The 23750-nt window shown below is 42.3% G+C and overlaps 1 protein-coding gene across 1 annotated transcript in view; it reads right to left on the reverse strand.

Annotated features, from left to right (window-relative positions):
- The window catches only part of LOC123502805 (protein CIP2A-like), an 82239-nt gene that overhangs the window by 11638 nt on the left and 46851 nt on the right, over positions 1-23750 (reverse strand). Inside the window, exons 10-12 of the mRNA XM_045252070.1 lie at positions 6776-6935; positions 4808-4923; positions 2992-3172 (exon numbers count right to left, since the gene is read on the reverse strand). Of these exons, the coding sequence (XP_045108005.1) occupies positions 2992-3172; positions 4808-4923; positions 6776-6935 (457 nt within the window). The remainder of the gene's footprint in view (positions 1-2991; positions 3173-4807; positions 4924-6775; positions 6936-23750) is intronic.

Raw genomic sequence — 23750 nt, forward strand, 5'->3', positions numbered from 1 at the left:
AACCAGTGGAGTTCCACAAGGGTCAGTGCTTGGTCCCATCATGTTTTTGATTTATGTTAATGATATGCCAGTAGGAATTGACAGTTACATGAACATGTTTTGGACGATACTAAAATTATGAGGAGAGTAAAGAATGTGGAAGATTGTAACAAGTTACAGGAAGATCTTGATAAAATATATGAGTGGAGTAAGGAGTGGCAGATGGAATTTAATATAGACAAGACCCATGTTATGAAAATGGGAAGAAGTAGATACAGACCAAACAGGGATTACAGGCTGGGTGATGAGAAAATTAAAGAGACCAATGAGGAGAAAGACTTAGGAGTAACGTGCAAAACACTTTGTCACTGGAGAAACACATTAACAAGATTTTTTGGAAAACATACAACATGCTTCAAAATATTGGCCTTGCATTCCACTACCTAGATGAAGGAATGATGAAGAAGATATTATGTACCTTAATAAGACCCCAGTTAGAATATGCAGCTTGTGTCTGGTCACCACATATGAAGAAAAATGTGAAGAAGGTAGAAAGGGTACAGAGGCTGGCAACAAGGATGGTACCAGGACTCAGGAGTTAGACTATGAGGAAAGACTGAGGAAGCTGGGGCTGACCACATTAGAAGAGAGAAGAACAAGAGGAGACATGATAACTATGTATAAATTGGTGAACAAGATTGACATACTGGACAGAGAGTTGATAAAGGTGACCACAAGTAATCATCTCCGAGGACATGGAAAAAGCTAATAAAAGACATCTGTCTAAATGACGTGAGAAAATACAGTTTCCGCATCGTAGCATTGATAAGTGGAATAAACTGAGCAGTGATGTCGTTGACGGTGTGTGTCAATCAGATGAAAGAGAGATATGACAGGAATGGACAAGGAGACAGGACACAGAGAGCTTAGCTCGGGCCCTGTAATACACAAATAGGTAAACACACACACACACACACACACACACACACACACACACAATGGAAAATGTGTTAACTCAGTGGGTCAAAGAAGATAAGAGGCTATGAATGGATGCTTTCGGAAGGTATTCACAAAGGAGACTGCTTTTGACAAACCACTGGTAATGGAACAGAAAGGGATTATGAAGGAGTTTCAAGTAACTGTGGAGGAGATCAAGAATATGATGGGGAGTTTAGAAGTGAGAAAAGCTGTGGGACCTGATGGGGTATCAGGATGGATTTTAAGAGAATGCAGGAGCAACTGGCAGAAAAAGTTTGTGAAGTAATTGATGCCTCATTAAGGGAAGGTGTAGTGCCCCAAGACTGGAAAAGAGCTAACATTGTCCCAATCTATAAATCAGGTAACAAGAGAGACCCATTGAACTATAGACCAGTGTCACTTACAAGTGTGGTAGCTAAGATGTGTGAGAGGGTGGTGAAGAATAGATGGACAGACTTCTTGGAGAAAAATGACATACTTTGTGAGTGTCAATTTGGTTTTAGAAAAGGGCGTTCATGCACGACAAACCTGATATGTTACTATTCGAGGGTGATAGATGTAATACAGGAAAGAGATGGTTGGGCTGATGGAATATATCTGGATTTAAAAAAGGCCTTTGATAAGGTACCACACCGGAGACTGATCTGGAAACTTGAAATGGTAGGAGGAGTGCATGGCAGTTTACTAAAATGGATGGAAGACTTTTGGTAGGAAGAGAAATGAGAACAATAATTAAGGACAGACCATCAGAATGGGGCTTGGTGGAGAGTGGAGTTCCACAGGGATCAGTGTTGGCACCAGTAATGTTCGCGGTCTACATAAATGACATGGTGGATGGGGTGTCCAGTTATGTGAGCCTATTTGCAGGCGATGCAAAATTGTTAAGAAAAGTGAGATGTGACAAAGATTGCGAACTACTCCAGGAAGACTTGGACAGAATATGGAAATGGAGCTGTACATGGCAAATGGAGTTCAACACGACAAAATGCAAGAAAATAGAGTTTGGCAAGAGTGAAAGAAGAATCAGGAGTATGTACAAGATAGGAAATGAAGACATAAAACCAGTCATGAAGAAAAAGACCTTGGGGTGACAATTACCAATGACCTATCGCCAGAGAGACATATAAACAAAATAATTGGAGAAGTATTGAACTTATTGAGGAACATAAGAGTGGCGTTCGTATATTTAGATGAAGAAATGATGAAGAAAATAATTACTGCAATGATAAGACCGAGGCTTGAATATGCAACAATACAGTGGGCTCCGAACTTAAAGAAACACATAAGGAAACTAGAGAAAGTACAGAGGGCTGCAACAAAATGGTGCCTGACTTAAGAGATTTGACTTATGAAGACAGACTGAAAAGAATGCAACTTCCGACCCTGGAAAACAGAAGAGAAAGGGGAGACCTGATAGCAATATACAGAGTGATGATTGGCATGGAAAAATGGATAGGGAAGATCTGTGTATGTGGAATAAAAGAATGTCGAGAGGGCATGGGAAAAACTAAAATGGCCACTTATAGGAGAGATGTGAAAAAATATAGCTTCCCTCATAGAAGGGTGGAAGCATGGAATAGTTTAGACGTGGAAGTGGTCAACGCAAGGAATATTCATGATTTTAAGAAAAAGCTGGACATTAATAGATATGGAGACGGGACAACACGAGCATAGCTCTTTTCCCGTATGTTACAATTAGGTAAATACACACACACACACACACACACACACACACACACACACACACACACTGTACTTTAAGATAAAGGAGTATAGTGTGAGGAAGACAATTTCTTTATGGACTGGAATGAAAATGTACTTTTCAGTATTTTCAATATCTTAAGTTTCACAATCCTCAAGTTTAATTCTATACATAGGGAAGAAAGCGATGCAAAACTAGTGAAAGGAGAGTATTTAATCAAACTTTAACTCCTCCTATTCCTCCTTTACCCACTTCACTCTCTGCTTCATCTGCCTCCTTCACTCACATTACTCCATCATGTAATGGTAAGTAACAAGATGCAAACACCTCACCTCCATCTTCTGGACTGTGCCTCCAAGTCGAGCAATCAAGGTGTCCACTTTTTCCTCAAAGTCTAGAGGTAAAGTTGATGCTGCTGAGTGAAAATTTAAGCCCAACATTCTGGTGGGAGACCAAGACACACTGTCTGTCCTTGAGGGAATTTCTTCTGTGGCAGCAACAAGAGCCTCTAGGCTGAAAGTGTAATGGTTATAGGTTACAGCCAATAGCTAGCTACAGAAATTTGTTCATCTTTCAATAATCATACTAATACAGAGGCCTTCTTACATATGACGGGAAAACAGACCACAGGCCATGAAAAGTCAATAAAATAGAAATAAACAAATAAATATACAGGTAACTTGATTTACACGAGATGCGTTTCAAATGGCATCACATATTTCAAAATTCAAGTAAAACAAACTTGCAATTCTCATAAGAAACAATATATAATAAGGGGGACGTGGGATGTGGTCCAAATTGTGTATAAGCAAACCAATCGCGCAAATTTAATTGATTATAATATTTCTTTGGTCGTGTATTAACAAAAACACGTAAATTAAACACACGTAAATCAAGAGTTACCTGTATAAATAAATTCATCTGCTACATACTAAGGTGTCATTTGGCACCAAAGGATGTTAACTAATAACTAAGACAACACATGTACATACATATTCACATTCCAGATTATATACATAAGTGAGAGCATGCTGTTCTGTATCCTGGGTGCTGACTGGCTCAGTGACTGTAGCCTCCACTCCCAGCAACATAGCTCTCAGCATCCCTACAGGAGTTGCCAATACAACAGGAGAAATCCTGAGTCATGCGTAGCATCAAGATCAAGAACACTTCATGCCAGCAAGAAACAGAGGAAGAGCCTTACGATAGCAGGAAAACTGAAACTCACTCACGTGCTGAAGGAATGTTTAAAAAGTGTTTAGGAGTGTAAAAAAAAGTTTTAAGTGTTTAGAAGATAAGGTTTGTAAGAGGTTGTGGAGGCTTATGGGAAAAAACAAATAAATAAAAAATAAGATAAAACATCGCAATACTCCGAAGGATCACTTTAACCAATACTGTCTCTATTTTGTGGATTTCCACCTGTCTCAGTTGGTTCTGGAACAAAACACCTGCAATAGATGAGGGATTACTAAATAGGAGTGGATAAACAAGAAATTCAGTTTAAGAGATAATTGATGAATAACTAATAAGAGAGTGGGTAACAGGACATAACTCTAAGTACAGTAAACTCGCGACATAACGGGCAATATGGGGACGGGTCTGTCGTTATATCCCAAGATACATTATAACCAGGGATCCGTTATGTCCAATACAAATACCAGACAGATCTGTTATATCCAATGCAAATACCGGAGAGATCCGTCATATCCCAAAGTTTGTTCGGTATTTATAACTGCCGCTGCCCCGCTCCCACAGCACGCCACATGGAGTTCCTGCAACATGTTATGGGACGATGCCCTCGCTATAACGAATGAAAGTCTGTTATAGCGATGGTCTGTCTGGTCAAATTTTTGTCTGTTATATGGGATATCCGGTATATCGAGATCCGTTACATGGAGGGCTTACTGTAACACTAGAGGCTGTTGGAGCATAGTTTGGAAATCAAGTCTTTAAGTCGAGTCACTCCAGCAGCTTAGCAAAGGCACGGCATACATCCCTAAGTATACAAGAAATTCATACATGAGGCTAATACTCATATCATTATCAAAGAATACATTCTGTCCATGAGAACAATTAAGTCTACATGTATCTCTCACAATACAACAACAAACAGAGATGCCAATGAAGAAAACCTCAATAATATCATACCATTCTTTTGAGAGACTGCCATCAGAGATAATTGTCCAAGCCCTGGTAACATATTCCGTCAATCCTGACTGCCCGCCCCACATCAGATGGCTCATCACCACTGGCAACCCCATCACCTGTTGAAGAGAACAAGGTTAAAGGAACACTCCAATGTCATTCACCTCTAAAGTGGTTATGAGTATTATGAATATATTTACTTGTAATACTATGAAGAAGTGATGTCCATTTAAAAAGTTTTCATCCATGGAATATAGAGGCATTCCCAATAGGCAACTGGAATTGGTTCCTGAAAATTGGATCATAAAACAATTAACCCCTTCAGGGGGGCAGGGCAGATGAGTGTACTACCAAATAAAAAATTGTCTCTATAAAGACTCTACCAACTTTCATCCATAAGTCTTTATATGGTTTCCCAACAAATGGGTATTCCAGATTGACATTATACATAGACTCTGCTGCAAAACTGAACAAACAATTGAATATATATGTAGGTGTTATTTGTGTTTGATTGATGATAATGTATGTCAATATATTTCTATGAATGTTTGGAGTTACTCACATCTAGGACTTGTGACCTGGATGTAATTTACTTCTACTTTTCTTTGTATTTTTTACATATGTTTTTGTTTCGTACCTATTCATTCTTAGGCAACAATGCTAGTGTGTGGTACACTTCTTTCTCCTTGACATGATAAATAGAAGTGGAAAAATGCAAAAATTTCCAATATTAGCTTATGTGCATAACACATACACCATCAACAAAACACAAGCAGTGACCGGCCCTGAGAGGCAATGCTGGCAAGTGTTTGGGTATTTGAGATGACTTTATAGCTGTTTTAGTATGAGAAGAGATGTGAAGTTTCCAGTTAAGATTATGAGCAAAGGACAGATGGAGGATATTCAGTGTAGAAGAGGGAGACAGTTGAGTGTTATTGAAGAAGAGGGAATAGTTATCTGGAAGGTTGTGACGAGTTGATAGATGGAGGAATTGAGTTTTTGAGGCTTTGAACTCTACTAAGTTTTCTCTGTCCTGATCAGAAATTTTAGGAAGATTAGAAGTCAGGCAATCTGTGGTATCCCTACAAGATCTGACTTCCTGAAGGGTTGGTTGTCTCTGAAAAGACATGGAAAAGTGTAGGGTTGTATCAGCAGTGTGAGTGGATAGGACAAAAAGTTTGGTTAAGATGATCATTAATGAATAACAGAAAGAGAATGGAACACCACTGTTAACAAATTTAGGAAAAGAACAGTGGCTGTCTACCACAGCAGCAATAGAAGAGTCAGAAAGGAATCTTGAGATAAAGTTGCGGAGAGAGGGATAAAAGCCACAAGAGGGAAGTTATAAGATTAAAGCTTTGTGGCAGACTCTATCAATAGCTTTTGGTATATCTAAGGCAACAGCAAGTTTCACCAAAATCCCTTAGAGAGGATGACGAAGACTCAGTAAAGAAAGCCAAAAGATTACCAGTAAAGTGGTCTTGATGGAAGCCATACTAGCGATCAAATAGAAGATTGTGAAGTGACAATATTTAAAAATCTTCCTACTGAAGATAGATTCAAAAACTTTCAGTGAGCAAGAGATTAAAGTTATAGAGTGATTAAGGTGTTTCTTTGAATTTGTTTAAATAAATGCAGATTTAATAAGTCCCACAGCACTTCAAGGAATAAGGCTTTTGGTGAAAAATGATCACTAAAATATGAGAAAGGAGCAGCAGAATATATTAGCAAGTTCAGCAAGCTAAATTTTCATTTTGTATACTAACCCTCATTTCATTAAAACAAACTTTCTTTGGAACACCAAACACATTATTATTTTTATTTATTTATCTTCTTATAGCCTACAAGGAAACAGCTGATTCATGACTGTAGGACCAAGGATGCCAACACATTATATTATACAATCAGTACCAAAGTAAAACTATTTTTCCTAATACCAATCCACACTAGTTAATACCCAGAGTACTGTACCTTCCTGTACTCGGCCAAGTGTTCCGACTTGATGGCACCAAGACCTTTCATCACTGCCAGGATAAGAATGACAGCCTTGGACACTGTCTTCTTCAAGGTCATCTGAAGGTCCCATTTGGAGCTCAGCTCTTCAGCCACACAAGAAGCTATTCCATGATTGCTGCAAAAGAAACTTTTTTTTGTATGCAGGAGGGACTATAGAGTAATAACAGAATATATATAAATTTTTGTTGTCAAGAACTTGGCACTTTAGATGTGCATTTAATTTCACAGTAAGAGCACAAATATCACTCACTCCTTAAAAAAAAATCTAATCAATATATGATAACCACAGCCAGTCAGACATAAACATTCTTTCTGAGACTTCAAGGTCTTCATTCTTTTCATCTGTATATCATAGGCTGCACACGCCAAACACTGTGTCTCTCACCAGCTCACACAACTCACAAGACCCAAAATGACGTGTACTGAAAACATTGGCTACTGATCACCACTACCACAATACATCATGAGTGGTTCCTGGGGTGCCTGTTACTAGTTGCCACATCACAGTAAAATTTTCACCTCAACTCTATCAATCTGACTTTGGGATAAGTATGTTACACAGTGATTATTTATTACTTCTTAATGTCCTTATATTGAAGTCAAACTTATATCTGAATGGAAAGCATACAACATACAACTCAGTGCTGCTCTGCTGTGCCAGGCAAGTCCCAAGTCCTAGGCCCCCTCCCCCTGCCCCTGTTATGTGCCCTGACCCTCCTAACAATGGCAGACTTACTGTTAGGCAACACCAGGTGGTTGCCTATGGCCCTGAGTTTCTGGGGGCCCCATGAAATTCCTCATACACTTATGGCTAATAGAGGTTTTATTATTTGCACACATTATTTATGTTTTTTATTAAAATCCATTAGCTAAAATGCCAGCAGAGTGGTGATCCTATGGATGTATAAAGAAAATGGGGCCCCATTCAGTCCTCACTATATTGGATTAGTCCATCTCAGCTTGTGCAGAAAGAAAGGATTGAGGAAGCATCCCTACAATAAAAGGTGCAGAGGGAGGGGCACCCATGCCTACCTCTACCTATGGCCCCAAAATTCCTAAATCCGCTCCTGCCTCCTAAACCACTCACTTCAATCTGGAAACAATCACAATGCATATGGCAGTGACTATCTAGAATCCTTGAAAGGGGTTCAGGGGTTCATGGGTTCAAGGGTTCATGGGTTCATGGGTTCAGGGGTGACAAAGGTCCCACTGGTTAGGGAATGTTTCATATATAAGCCTACGGTGACTAATCTAACATTATCAAACATTCTGCCTGCCTAGGAACTCCTTAGGGATTCTTGTCTAATACAGCATTACCAAAGCTAGCTTACATTTACATTACTTACACGTTTTGGCACACACACTGCTCCCATAAACCTAAAAATCACATCCAGTCCCTAAATTTAAATCTATATTTTTACACTTTCACCACTCTCCCTACCCTTCTCAGCACATCGTTTCACATTTATTCATCATGCTGAGAGCAATTTTTGAGGAACAATCTAATTCTAGCTTAAACAATCCCTCTTCATCATCCCCCAAAAGCAGAACCACCTGTGCTGTCTTGCCTCTCCTATATATACATATATACAGTAATAATCCGCTAAACGAACGTTCATCTATCGAATTTCCAGTTTAACGTACTATATAAAGTTAGACCAAAAAGTCCGCATAACGTACAAACACATCAGTTTTATCAAATTTTCTGGGTTTGAATTTCCCAGGTGACGGACTGAACGCGGTAGTTTCGCTGTGATTGGCTGGCTCCCCGCCTCTGTCTCTAGCGCTCCTGGAGCTGGATCCATGATTCTTTAACAATGTCAAAGCAACCTCCTGCAGTGAAATGGCATCCATGAACGTGTGGAGGGATGGTGACAAGGTTGCTATCAGGTTGCTCTGAGGTTGCTGGGAACACCTCTCAAGGTGTTTTTTTTTTTTTTTTTTTTTTTAATGTGGGGAAGAGGGCCAGCCAAGGGCAAAAAAAAGAAAGTAAAAAAAAAGGCTCACTTGAGTGCTGGCTCTCTAAAAAGTGTAAAAAGTGCCTAAACTGTCAGCCAAAATTAAGGGAGCAAATGCCTCGATACCTCGCTCGAAAAGAAGACAAGTTGTAGGAATTCGGAAATACAGATGCAGGGATGAAGTTCCAGAGTTTACCCGTGAGAGGGATGAATGACTGAGAATACTGGTTAACTCTTGCATTAGAGAGTTGGACAGAATAGGGATGAGAGGAAGAAGAAAGCCTTGTGCAACGAGGCCGCAGGAGAAGGGGAGACATGCAGTTAGCAAGATCAGTAGAACAGTTACCATGAAAATAGCAATAAAAGATAGAAAGGGAAGCAACATTTCGGCGGTGAGAAAGACGCTGAAGACAGTTAGTGTGAGGAGGGGAGTTGATGAGACGAAGAGCTTTCGATTCCACCCTATCAAGCAAAACTGTGTGACTGGAATCCCCCCAAGCATGCGGAGTACTCCATATAGGGACGGATAAGGCCCTTATACAGAGTAAGCAGTTGGAGGGGCAATAAAAACTGGCGGAGACACCTCAGAACACCTAACTTCATAGAAGCTGTTTTAGCAAGAGATGAGATGTGAAGTTTCCAGTTAAGATTATGGGCAAAGGACAGACTGAGGATATTCATTGTGGAAGAGGGAGACAGTTGAGTGTCATTGAAGAAGAGGGGATAGTTGTCTGGAAGGTTGTGTCGAGGAATTCAGTTTTGAGGCATTGAAAACTTCTAGATTTTCTCTGCCCCAATCGGAAATCTTAGAAAGATCGGAAGTCAGGCATTCCGTGGCGTCCCCGCATGATCTGTTGACTTCCTGAAGGGTTGGTCGTCTCTGAAAGAACATGGAAAGATGTTGGGTGGTATCATCAGCGTAGGAGTGGATAGGGCAAGAAGTTTGGTTAAGAAGGTCATTAATGAATAATAGAAAGAGAATGGGTGACAGGACAGAACCCTGAGGAACACCACTATTGATAGTTTTAGGAGAAGAACAGTAGCCGTCTACCACAGCAGCAATACTGTCTTATATATGCATTTATGTTCACAAAACAACATTTCTATTAGCTTTTTACAAACCTTGCCCCAAGAAAGGATTGTTTTGTAAAGCATAAATTAAAATCTAACATGGAATACCAAAAAATAAAGCAGAGATGAGATGAGCCACAGACGAAGTGGTAGACTCGCGGCCACTCAGCCGCTTCTTCTTCTTCTTGTAACCCTTTTGCTTGCATGTTACTTTCATGATGATGTTTATGTTTTCGCTTCTCTCTTGCCTGCTATAACGGATATCATATCTTAGTATTCATATACGCTCATGCCACGAGGATAACCTTGATTCCGTGATAGTGAATTACTAATGAAATACTGTGGTATTTCATTAATAATTCACTATTACTCAGTGCCACGGAGTCAAGGTTATCCTCATGGCATGAGCATATATAAATACTAAGATATAATATCCATTATAGCAGGCAATAGAGGAGTGGAAAGAAATATCATGGGGAAAGGCAACACACCAAGCTAAAAGGGTCAAAAGAAGAAGAAGCGGCCGAGTCTCCTGCTTCGTCTGTGGCTCATCTCATCTCTGCTTTATTTTTTGGTATTCCATGTAAGATTTCACTTTATGCATTACAAAACAATCCATTCTTGGGGGCGAGGTTTCTAAAAAGCTAATAGAAATGTTTTGTGAACATAAATGTGATAATGTGAGAGAATTTGTACGTAGCTCCTCTAACTTCCAATGACTCATATGACATCATAAAAGCAGTGGTACACTGGTGGCCCCATATGCTGCCAAACGTTTATATAATTTTTTTTTAACCCATGTGGTATGTTAGGGACCAGCCCAGAATGCATCTCCCCCCTATTTCCATTATTTCCTATGGGAAAATTACGTCCGCTTAACACATTTTCGCTCTACGAACAGCTTTGACACCCCCTATCCTGTTTGTTAAGCGGAGTACAGGCAACCTATTTAATGAAGGTTCACACAACAAAATTTCGCTACAACGAAGGTTTCATTTTACTACCATCTGCTCGTTTACCGAACACCAAACTCGCTTTAACGAACTTTTATCCAGGTAATTTTTTTCCAAATTTGAAAGCCCCACCGTATCATGCAAGCTGACAGGCTTTTGAATACGCCAGGAGCTGCTGGTACTAAGGCCTGCCTCAGAAAAAATCCTGGGACACCTGTAGAATGAAGATCAAGATCAAAATCAAGCCTTTCGTGGACAACACACGCAACACTCACTCCCCAGTCAAAACATAACAGTGTCAGCAGCAGCTTGTCTTCCGTAGCTCAACTTACCACCAAAACACCCTGCAATGTGGCCTAGTGTTCGTAAGAAGACCAGAAAGTCTCTTACTCTCGAAGTGAAGCTGGATATTATTCACAGACACGAAAGGCCAGAAAACTATAGCAGTGCTGGCCACCATCTTGACTCCATATTATACTGTCTCTATTTTCAAGTCAGCAGACTCTATTAAGAAGGCTGGTGAGACTGTATCTTCCTTGCAAGGTAAAAGAACCACCTGAACTCGTGACTCTACAATGGATAAAATGGAAAGCCTTGTGGAAATGTGGTACATAAGTTTTGTATGCAGTACAATGATGTGCACTTTGTTTTGTTTACATTCCACAGGTTGCCGATTAGTGTCTTCCTGTTTCACTCTTCCTCCCTTCATAAAGGTAAGATCATCAACATTATAAAGTTACGTACATACATACATTAGTGTACATTATAATGACTTAAATTAAACTATCTAAATGTTTAACTTCATAATTTTAACTTTCATTAAACCTTTTACTGTACTATGATGCACTCTCGCTTTACTTACTCTCAATGGAAGTTCAAATCAGGGGTTAAACTTGTTCTAATCGGTTCGCTTAATGAAGTTTCGCTTAACAAAGTGTTTTTTAGGAACGTAACCCCTTCATTAAGTGGGGGTTGCCTGTATTACTGTATATACAAGTAACTTGATTTATGTGTTTTTGTTATAACACGACTGAAAAAAATATTATAAATAATTTAATTTGCACGATCAGTTTGCTTATACGCGATTTGGCCCAATCGCATTTTCAAACTGAGCATCAGACGCAATTTCAAGCTGCGCGCCAGAAAGTTCCACAGCTGGCCAATAGGTGGGAGCTCCAGGGCCGGATCCAAGAAGCAGGTTGTTGTCTATGTTGGTACAGACAACCTCCATAGCAACCTCCTACTCACATACCTTCGTAAAATAGCATCCACAAAGATTCGTTGCTGTTGGCGGGTGGAGGTTAGTAGCCCGCCTAAAAGTGTTTATTGGCTGCCAGGAGCTGGATCCAAGAAACTTAAACAACATCAGAGCAACATCCTGCCGCAAAATGGCATCCATGAACGCTTGGAGGGACGGTAACAAGGTTGCTATCAGATTGCTGGGATCACCACCTCTTAAGGTGGTGTTACTGTCTTATACATATAATGCATTATGTTCACAAAACAACATTTCTATTAGCATTTTACAAACCTTGCCCCCAAGAAAGGATTGTTTTGTAATGTATAAAGTGAAATCTTACATGGAATACCAAAAATTAAAGCAGAGATGAGATCGGCCACAGACGAGGTGGAGACTCGCAGCAACTCGGCTACTTTTTCTTCTTTTTGTGACCCTTTTAGCTTGCGTGTTGCTTTCACCACGATATTTTATGTTTCCACTCCTCTATTGCCTGCTATAATGGATATCATATCTTAATATTCATAGATGCTCATGCCATGAGAATAACCTTGATTCTGTGGCACTGAGTGATAGTGAATTACTAATGAAATACTGCTTCCATTTATCAGCACCCATTCTAACCCTCCCTAACCTTAACACTTCCATTTGACAGCAATGTGAAATAAATCATATTTCAGCAGTTATGTCAAGAAATAGAATAATATCCATACAAAACATACATAATGTTTGAAAAAGGTGAAGAAAAATATATATTTTCTTTTAACTCAAAGTGAAAAAGGTAAAGAAAAATATATATTTTCTTTTAACTCAAAGTAATGTCCAAAACATTAGATAAATTCCATGTGCAATTTGGTCAAGATGAAACAATAAGCAATCAGCTCACTTTGTTTGCTACCATATATAAGCAAATATTAAGAACATAAGAGGCTTTGTTCTCAAACACTGATACAGTGTCATGTGCCCACAGCTACTACTCTTTTCTTATGTTCTTAATCAAGCAAGCTGCTTAATCTTAATTAAGCAGCTCGTCTTCCCTTGCTCAACATGCCACCAAAATGCCCTGCAATGTCACTTAGCATTGCTAAGAAGACCAGGAAGTCTCTTACTCTCAAAGTGAGGCTGGATATTATTCACAGACACAAGAGAGACGAGAAAACTAATAGCGTTGCTCGCCACAATCTTCATCCATCTACTGTCTCTACTATTTTCAAGTCAGCAGACTCTATTAAGATGGCTGGTGAGACTATATCTTCCTTGCAAGCTAAAAGAACCACCTGAACTTGTGACTCTGCAATGGATAAAATGGAAAGCCTTGTGGAAATGTGGTATATAAGTTTTTTATGTGGTACAATGATGCGCCCTTTGTTTATACTCCACAGGTTGCCAGCTAGCATATTTCCCACTCCACTCTCCCTCCCTTCATAAATTCAACATCATCAACATTATAAAGTTACTTACATATATCCAGTAGTACTTCGACATACGAATTTAATTCGTTCTGTGACAATAATTACATTTAAAAAAAATTGTATATCAAATCAATTTTTCCCATAGAAATTAATGGAAATAAAATTTATTAGTTCTAGTGATAAGAATTTACCCATCCAAAAAATTAACATGCTTTAAATACCAACTAAATATAGATTTAATATAAGATAAATACAATGTTTATTGTATGCATGATATAATTTTTTTTTTTTATACCATGTGGGCTTTTCACGAGAATTTATGGGCTAAAGAGGATACTTTTTTGGGGGGTACCTCCTATCTCAAAGCCCACCCGCTAGGAAACCGTTGCCCCGAGTGAGGAAGCCCAACCTACACTCGGACCGAGGACAGGATTCAAACCCGTGTGCTTGGAGACCCCTCAGATCCCAAAGCACGCATGGTTCCACTGTGCCACGGCGGTTTGTACTATATTGCCCAAAATAACAACTTCACCCACAAAATTTGGGACACATCGATAGACGTTCATCAAGCAAGACTTGGGGCACTTCGATAGATGTTTAGGCGTTTTTGGGCTATATTCTGGCTATTTTCTTCCCGTCTTCTTTACTTGTGAGCTGGCAACATTCATCAGGAGTAAACATATGCTATACATCATTGTGTCACCAAATGAAAGGTGGGAGCAACGGTGATTTCACGGTGTCCGATTCCTCCACCTTTCCCGTGCACCTCACTAATACTTACTACTAATAATAAAACAGAGAGAGAGAGAGAGAGAGAGAGAGAGAGAGAGAGAGAGAGAGAGAGAGAGAGAGAGAGAGAGAGAGAGAGAGAGAGAGAGAGAGAGAGAGAGAGAGAGATGCAAAGGGCCCATTTTCTATCAGTCTATCCAAAGCCGCTGAACCTGATGGACGCAAGGCCACGTACAGCAACGTACCACCTCATTCAACCTGTGATATTTTGGTAACCATAGCATCTAGAGACTTCTGTTTTTTTTGCATTGTAAAGAAGAAGTGTTGTTTGTGGGCAGAACACCATTTGTACTCACTCGTTTATTGAATTTCCAAGTGTAATCAGTATGTGAATACAGACTATTTTGTGTGTTTCTCGCCAAACCTGCCGAGTTAGCACAAGCAAAAACTCCCAACTTGCATTTGTACTTACCAACGCTGTGATAAAACTTTGTATATGTAGTACAGAGGAAGAATTGGCGAGTTACCCATGCCTTACTATTGGCACACCACATGACCTGGAGTTTCTCTTTTAACACCTTACATGCTTTAAAGGCCCTGGGGTTCTCAGAATGATACACCAACAATGGTTTGACTTTACAGTTACTACTAGCTTTAGCACAAAGGGCCAAGTCAAAGATACGCACACCATGTTTCTATGCAGTAATTATTATTTATAAATACATTTTTCTTACCTGAAAACATGTATAAAAAAAAAAAAAAAAAAAAAAAAAGAAGAAGAAGAAGAAGTTGAGGTGTCTGTCAATTTTGCCTCTGCCAGTTGGTGGGACCTGACGAAGTACAGGCAACCCCCACTTAACGAAGGGATTACGTTTCTAAAAAAACCCTTCGTTAAGTGAACCGATTATAACAAGTTTAACCCTGGACTTGAACTTCCATTGAGAGTAAGCAAAGCGAGAGTGCATCATAGTACAGTGAAAGGTTTAATGAAAGTAAAAATCATGAAGTTTAACATTTAGGCAGTTAAATTTAGTTGAAGTCATTATAATGTACACTAATATATGTATGTACGTAACTTTATAATGTTGATGATCTTAAATTTATGAAGGGAGGGAGAGTGAAACGGGAAAGACACTAACCGGCAACCTGTGGAATGTAAACAAAGGGCGCATCATTGTACCACATTAAAAACTTATGTACCACATTTCCACAAGTCTTTCCATCTTATCCATTGTAGTCACAAGTTCAAGTGGTTCTTTTAGCTTGCAAGGAAGATACAGTCTCACCAACCTTCTTAATAGTCTGCTGACTTGAAAATAGTAGAGACAGTATATGGAGTCAAGATGGTGGCTATAGTTTTCTCGCCTCTTCGTGTCTGTGAATAATATCCAGCTTCACTTCAAGAGTAAGAGACTTCCTGGTCTTCTTAGGAACGCTAGGCCTCATTGCAGGGCGTTTTGGTGGCATGTTGAGCGAGGGAAGACGATCTGCTGCTGACGCTGTTATAGGAGTGAGTGGTGCGTGTTGTCCACGAGGCTTGATCTTGATCTTTATCTTACAGGTGTCCCAGGATTTCTCCTGAGGCAGGCCTTAGTATTTGCGGCTCTTGGTGTATTCAAAAGCTTGTCAGATTGCGTGATATAACGGGGCTTTCAAACTTGGAAAAAATTACCTGGATAAAACTTTGTTAAAGAAAGTTTGGTGTTCGTTAAACGAGCAGATGGTAGTAAAATGAAACCTTTGTTGTAGCTAAATTTCGTTGTGTGAACCTTCGTTAAACAGGGGTTGCCTGTATGCTGATTTTTCCTGGAATGATTACTTTTTCCAAGTGAGAGACCCATCTCTGTGTGCTGAACGCATAACAGTGTCCAGCATGGAGGAGTACATTCCTCACTCTTTCTCTTAAATGAAACCTTCCAAACCTTGCTTTAACACAGCCTGTTCTCATGCTATACATGATTGAGAGGTTGACCACAAAAGGTACTGAGTCTTCCATCATCTGAATCTCATGCACTTTATATTTCTGCCCAGAATCATGACAAGTCTGTTTTTCAACTCGCCAAACACTCCCTTCATAAATACAAAATGTCAAAATCTTTCAAACTATAACTCCCCTAAAGACTTCTGTCATCTAGCCATAAACATCTCCAATAACTTCCCTTCTTCATCTTTCCCTTCTTTATTTCATCCTGATGGCACCACTGCCATCTCTTCTGTCTCTAATGCTGAACTCTCCTCTCAAACCTTTGCTATTAGCTCTACCTTGGATGATTCTGGGCTTGTCCCTCTCTCTTCTCCATCCATCTATTCCATGCCTTCAATTCAAATTCTTTGTACTGATTTCTTCCATGCTTTACAATGTCTATTAACTTCTTGCTGAAAGTTTGCCTATATTCAATTTGTTCCAAAAAAAGGTGACCATTCTAATCCCTCAAACTACCGTCCTATAGCTTTAATCTCTTGCTTGTCTAAAGTTTCTGAATTTATCCTCAATAGGAAGATTCTTAAACATCTATCACATCACAATCTTCTATCTGATCACCAGTATGACTTCTGTCAAGGCTGCTCTACTGGTGATCATCTGGCTTTCCTTACCAAGTCTTGGTCATCTTTTAGAAATTTTGGTGAACTTTTTGCTGTTGCCTTAGACATATCAAAAGCTTTTGATAGAGTCAGGCACAAACCTTTGATCTCCAAACTGCCCTCCTACGACTTCTATCCTTCTCTCTGCAACTTTATCTCAAGTTTCCTCTCCAACCGTTCTATTGCTGGTGTGGTAGACGGCTACTGTTCTTCCCCTAAATCTATTAACAGTGGTGTTCCTCAGGGTTCTGTCCTGTGACCCACTCTCTTCCTATTAGTCATTAATGATCTTAACCAAACTTCTTGTCCTATCCGCTCTTATGCTGATGACACCATTCTGCACTTTTCCACGTCATTTTTCTGAGACGACCAACCTTCATGAAGTCATCAGATCACACCAGGATGCCACAGAACACCTGACTTCTTATCTTCCTAATATTTCTGATTGTAGGACAGAGAAAACTTAGTAGTGTTCAATGCCTTAAAAACTCAATTCCTGCATCTATGAACTTGACAACTTTCTTCTTCTTCAATGACACTCAGCTGTCTCCCTCTTCTACACTGAATATTCTTAGTCTGTCCTTTACTAATGATCAAAACTGGAAACTTCACATCTCATCTCTTGCTAAACCAGGACTTGTATCCACAAGTCCCAGATGCAGAAGGTACTTTGTAAGACATATATTCACATCAACCAGATGCGAACATTTGGTGACCCTGACAAACGAAGGTGTTACTCATTTTTGTTGTCTTACATCAGGAAAAAATTTTTTTTTAAAGTAAAACCTTTTTTTATGAATATACTTACCCATAAGTAATTACATATACCTATATGCCATTATTCCCTCACCCAGCACAGAAAATCAACCAGCACCTCTATATATAGAGATCGTGCCTATAGAAGTGGCCAACCATACCTCAGATCCTTTCTGCCAAAATTGACAGAAACACAGAGGGGAGGGAAGAAGGGAACCTCTTACTATGCAATTACTTATGGGTAAATATATTCACAAAAAAAAGTTTTTACTTTAAAAACTATTTTGTTGTTACATATACTAATTACCCATATGTAATTACATATGCCAGATTCCCAAGTATAGGTGAGAGGGTGTAACACAACCCCGAAGATAGCAAACACGATCTCCAAAATACCCCCAAACGGGAAAAATAACGTATCCGTAAATCTTGTTGCTGACAACAAGGAAAAAACAGAATGAAACTAAACCAGCATCAGTGAACAACCCTCAGTGCTGAAACTATCAGCCCAAGGGAAAAAGTATCTAAATACCTATGAGTAACATCTCTTAGTAAAAAGAGGCAAAGGTGGTCATACTCTTCCACGTGCCAGCCTTGAGGACCAAGTCCAGACTCTTAACTTTTCTAAAGAGAACACTGGTCGCAATGGCCCAGACCTCATGTGTGTTCACTTTCAGAAGGCACGACTCCTCCTCCGAGACACTCACATAAGCCCTCCAAATCCCTTGATAAATCCACTTAGACAAGGTATGAGGGTGGACAGCTTGTCTGGGATCCAAAACTGTGACCAACAACCTAGAGCAGGACGGCCGACAATCCCTAGTCCTGTGAAGATACTCACGGACTGCCCGGACCAGACAAAGAAGACGGTCTACCTCATCCTCCCCAACAAAATCAAGAAGAGCAGAAATTGTGTATTCATCAAATGAATGCTGGCCCGGACACTGAGTCTTAGCCAGGAAATCGGGGGCAAAGGAAAAGGTCATGGACGTCCATCCCTTGGAGTGACGCACCTCAACCGACAGGCCGTGAAGCCCACTAACCTGACGAGCTGATGCCAGCGCCAGAAGAAACACGGTCTTAAGTGAGACATCCCTCAGTGAGGCTGACCGCAAAGGCTCACAAGGAGGATGTAACAAGGATCGAAGGTACCAGAGAAAGGTCCCAGGCAGGTAACTGAGGCAAACGAAGTGGACAAGAGACCACAAAGGAGCGGAACAGAGAAGAAAGATCTAGATCAGTGGAAAGGTCTATGCCTGACTGACGCAGAAAACAAGCTAGGGCACAACAATAACCCATAATTGCTGACACTGACAGGCGCTTTGACTCAAAACAGTTAAATGAAAAAGTCTGCCAGCTGCACTACAGAGGCAGAGCACGAATCCAAACCCCCCCAACTCACACCAACCACAAAAGACTCTCCACTTTGCCTGATAAATTGAGGCGGAAGACTGCCTGACTGGTCGAGACATGAACTTAGCAGCCTTGCGTGAAAAACCTCGCGCTTGGAAGAGACCCTGGAGAGTCGCCACTTGTGAAGATGGAGCTTTTCCAGAGAACCGTGGAAGAGTGGACAGTGAGGTTGTCGAAGGAGAGACTGCCACATGGAAAGAATCTGGGGACTGTCCACGAGCAGGTCCAGCAACAGGGGAAATCAGTCTCCCTGAGGCCAAAGAGGAAACACTAGTGTCATACGCACAGCCTGTGACTTGCGAACCCTCACCAGAACATGGCAGATCAGAGTGAACGGTGGAAAGGCGTACAGATCCAGACCATCCCACGGAAAAGAGAACACATCCTATTGCCAGGCCCCCTGATCCGAAAGAGGAGAAACATATAGGGACAGACAACGAGTCAGTGCTGTGGCAAACAGATCTACCAGAGGAGATATCCACACTTGGAAGACTTTCCTACAAACTTCGGGATGTAGGGTCCAGTCTGAACCGACACACTGGACTGAGCACATCCGCAATTACACTACAGCATCCTGGAACGAAAACAGGGCACAGAGATGGACCGGCTCTCACACCAGCGGAGAACTGTCCCTGCTAAGGCTGACAGAGGTTTGGAACGAGTGCCCCCAGACCTCCTAAGATAGGTGACCACTGTTGAATTGTCAGACATCACAGACACCACCGATCCCGACAAGGCCTGCTGAAAACTCTGGAGAGCCAAAAAAGACTGTCAAAAGCTCCAAATGATTTATGTGGAGCCCCTGCTCCTCCACAGACCAGACTCCCAAAGCCAGAGAATCTCCCAGGTGAGCTCCCCACCCGAGCTGGGAAGCATCTGAGAACAGGGTTTGTTCCAGGGCCGGCAATACAAACAGGGCGCCTTTCAGAAGCTGATCCAGAACCGACCATCAAGCAAGGTCTTGCAAACGCTGACAACTTGGAGCCACTCACCACCAATCTGGGTTGGAAGTAGCCCACCAATGCCTCTTTAGGCACCACTGCATAGCTCTCATCCGCAGGAGCCCGCCTGGCACTAACTGTGTTAAGAATGCAAGATGTCCCAGCAAAGACCTCCAGAAGGACACTGGTGGAGCCTTGGCTAGCAGAAACTGTCAAGCAACAGCCTGAAAACTGTTGACCCGATCTGGCAACAGGAAGACTCTGTTTCTGCCAGTGTCAAGAGCCATACCCAAACACTGCTTCTTTGGCTGGGAGACAGATTGGATTTGGCCCAGTTGACCTGAATCCCCACTCAAGAACACAGAAACAGAAGAGACCGGACATTGTTGAGGCATGAAGCCCAAGAAGGACCGGAAATCAGCTAATCATCCAGATAATGACGCAAAGGTATGCCAAGGTGATGGGCCCAAGCCGACACGGGAGCCATCATCTTGGTAAATACCTGAGGAGCCGTGGCAAGGCCGAAGCACAGAGTCCAAAACTGGTAAACTCTGCCCTGCCAGACAAACCACATGTACTTGCATGACCGAGGGTGGACAGGAACCTGATAGTAAGCATCCCGCAAGTCCAAGGACACCATCCATTCACCCTTGGCCATTGACTCCAGCACTGACAAAACTGTCTCCACACGGAAGTGGGTCACCACCAGGAAACAATTTAAGACCAAAAGGTCACAAATCGGTCTCCAGCCCCCTGTAGACTTGGGCACAAGGAAGACGTGAGAATAGAACACGGCCTGAGCGTCTACCACCGGTTTTATAGCTCCCTTTATCAGCATCTCGGAAACCATGGCCTCCAGAGCTGAATGATGGTCCAAGCCCTCCTGTTTGCTGGAAACTCCACAGGCGTGCCCAAGAGGGGTGGATCCCTAAGGAAGGAGAGAACGTAACCATACCGAAAGGTCTTGACCACCCACTCGCAGGCCCCAATGTTCTCCCACTCCTGCCAGAGCTGCTGCAGACAAGCCCCAACTACTAGCGGCACCTCCACAGTGTCCCTAGCGAGAGCCCCAATGGCCCCTTGAGCGGTCACGGAAGACTCCTCGAGAGCGAAAGGATCCCCTCACCTTAGGAACAGGAGGGAGCAGAACCAAAGGAGGCGCAACCGGCGCAAGGCGTCAGGAACCAACGGCCCCACTGGCCTTAGCCTTGACACCCCAAGCTGAGGAAGCCAAGCCACGAACAATCTGGGAAACGAGTGAGCGTTGCGAGGATTTAAACTCCCTCTGCTCCACTGCTGCAAGAGTCTGACCATCAAAAAGGTGGGGGCCAATGGAAAAAGACATCAACTGCCGTTTCTCTCGATCACCATAAGTATTAGGGAGGTTTCTCACCACAGCCTGCCTGCATAACATCATCATCCTCAAACAGAGCATTTCACAGGGCTGCATAATATCTAAATTTCCCCTGGCAAAAGCTCCCAGGCAGCACTGGAAATGCCAGCAAAGGCCTCCAGAACCTGATCCGTCCAGGAAGTGATATCAACCAGGTAACAGGCAACCCCCCGTTTAACAAAGGTTCACACAACGAAATTTAGCTACAACAAAGGTTTCATTTTACTACCATCTGCTCGTTTAACAAACACCAAACTCGCTTTAATGAAGTTTTATCCAGGTACTTTTTTCCAAGTTTGGAAGCCCCGTCATATCACGCAAGCTGACAAGCTTTTGAATACACCAGGAGCCACAAATACTAAGGCCTGCCTCAGGAGAAATCCTGGGACACCTGTAGAATCAAGATCAAGATCAAGATCAAGATCCTCTCGTGGACAACAATCACAACACACGCACCACTCACGCCCATAACAGCGTCAGCAGCAGCTCATCTCCACTCGCTCAATTTACCACCAAAACGCCTTGCAATGTGGCCTAGTGTTCCTATGAAGACCAGGAAGTCTCTTACTCTCGAAGTGAAACTGGATATTATTCACAGACATGAGAGAGGCGAGAAAACTATAGCATTGCTGGCCACCATCTGACTCCATATACTGTCTCTATTATTTTCAAGTCAGCAGACTCTATTAAGAAGGCTGGTGAGACTGTATCTTCCTTGCAAGGTAAAAGAACCACCTGAACTCATGACTCTACAATGGATAAAATGGAAAGCCTTGTGGAAATGTGGTACATAAGTTTTGTATGCTGTACAATGATGCGCACTTTGTTTACATTCCACAGGTTGCCTGTTAGTGTCTTTCCCGTTTCACTCTCCCTTCCTTCATAAATTTAAGATCATCAACATTATAAAGCTACATACATACATACATTAGTGTACATTATAATGACTTAAATTTAATTTAACTGTCTAAATGTTAAACTTCATAATTTTTACTTTCGTTAAACCTTTCACTGTACTATGATGCACTCTCGCTTTGATTACTCTCAATGGAAGTTCAAATCAGGGGTTAAACTTGTTATAATTGGTTCGCTTAACAAAGTTTCGCTTAACAAAGTGTTTTTTAGGAACGTAACCCCTTCGTTAAGCGGGGGTTGCCTGTACTCAAAATACCATCTAACTGAGTAGCCATATGCCAGGGAAGACTCGCAGACAGATCTTTACTCTCCACCAAATGAAGCAGTTCATCATTGAGAGGAGGAGCCCCACGGGAATCTCCCTCTGGAGTGTACCACCTCTCTGCCCTTGAAGCCCACCTCCTGGGCAAGGCGAGCTTGGCAGAAGCTGGATTAGAGATCCCCAGGGAACAGCCCAGCTGTTCCCTGCAAACCTCCAGAGCCAAAGGAGAACGAGGCAGCACCAAGGGAGTGGGGCGAGGCCAAGAAGTCCCAGAGGTGTGCTTGACACCAGTCTGAAGAGTGGAGGCAAGAGAAGAGGGCATGGGGAGACCCAAAGACTCTCTCACTGAGGTAATAAGGTCATGAAAGGAGGATGCACCCTCCTCATCTGGAGTGCCAGCCTCCCCAGAGGGAACATCTTCAAAAACCTCATCCACCTCTTCAGAAAACGAAGGCCAGCCCATGGCAGCAGCCTGACTAACTACTGTGCCACCAGCGTCCACGCCCGTATCAACTGGCCGGGGCGGGACCTGCGAGGGCATTGACCCATGCAGCAAACCAGCATGAGGCAGGCCCATGGAAGACACGCTTGCTGAGCCTGCAAAATTGCCATCACCCGGCAATCCACCAGGGAGTGGTGTTGCATGAAGTCCCGTTTCTCCACCACCAACAAGGCCCAAGGAGGAGACTGGCCCGGTGGGAGCTGGCTCCGCACAAACCCCCGAGGCCTTACCAGAGAGAGGAGCAGTGCGTAGACTCGATCCACCGACCCCAGGACTGGCCACGGAAGAAACAGGATCCGAGGGTGCCTGCAAACCACTCAATCACGGAGCCACTCCATGAAGTGGGGCTGCACGCAAGCTCATTCCACCGAGACCTGAAAACTCCCTGGAAGCACCTGACACAGTGGGAGTCTGCACCACACTCACTGCTGGGGCCACAGTAGAGCGGGTCCATACTGAAGCTCACACCAGAAAAGTCCAAGGAAGAGCCTGAAACAGTAGAGGACTGGACCCCCCTCCCTCCCAGAGCCAGACTAGAGAGAAGGATCGCACATACACTAACTCCACCAAGCCCCAAAAACTCCGTGGAGGGCCAGGAACAGTGGGAGAAGGCACGCCACTCACTACTGGTGGCAGGGCAGAAAACGGGGCCGCCATCAAACTCACTCACCTGACTGCCAACTCCGGGGCAGGGCTTGGAACATAGAGAGCCTGGCCCCCACTCACTCCTGGAACTAAACCAGGAAGAGGGCACACACTGAGACTTGCTCCACTACTACCAGCAGCCACCACTGAAGGGTCTGAG

Source organism: Portunus trituberculatus, chromosome 12, assembly GCF_017591435.1.
Source record: "Portunus trituberculatus isolate SZX2019 chromosome 12, ASM1759143v1, whole genome shotgun sequence".
Classification (NCBI taxonomy): domain Eukaryota; kingdom Metazoa; phylum Arthropoda; class Malacostraca; order Decapoda; family Portunidae; genus Portunus; species Portunus trituberculatus.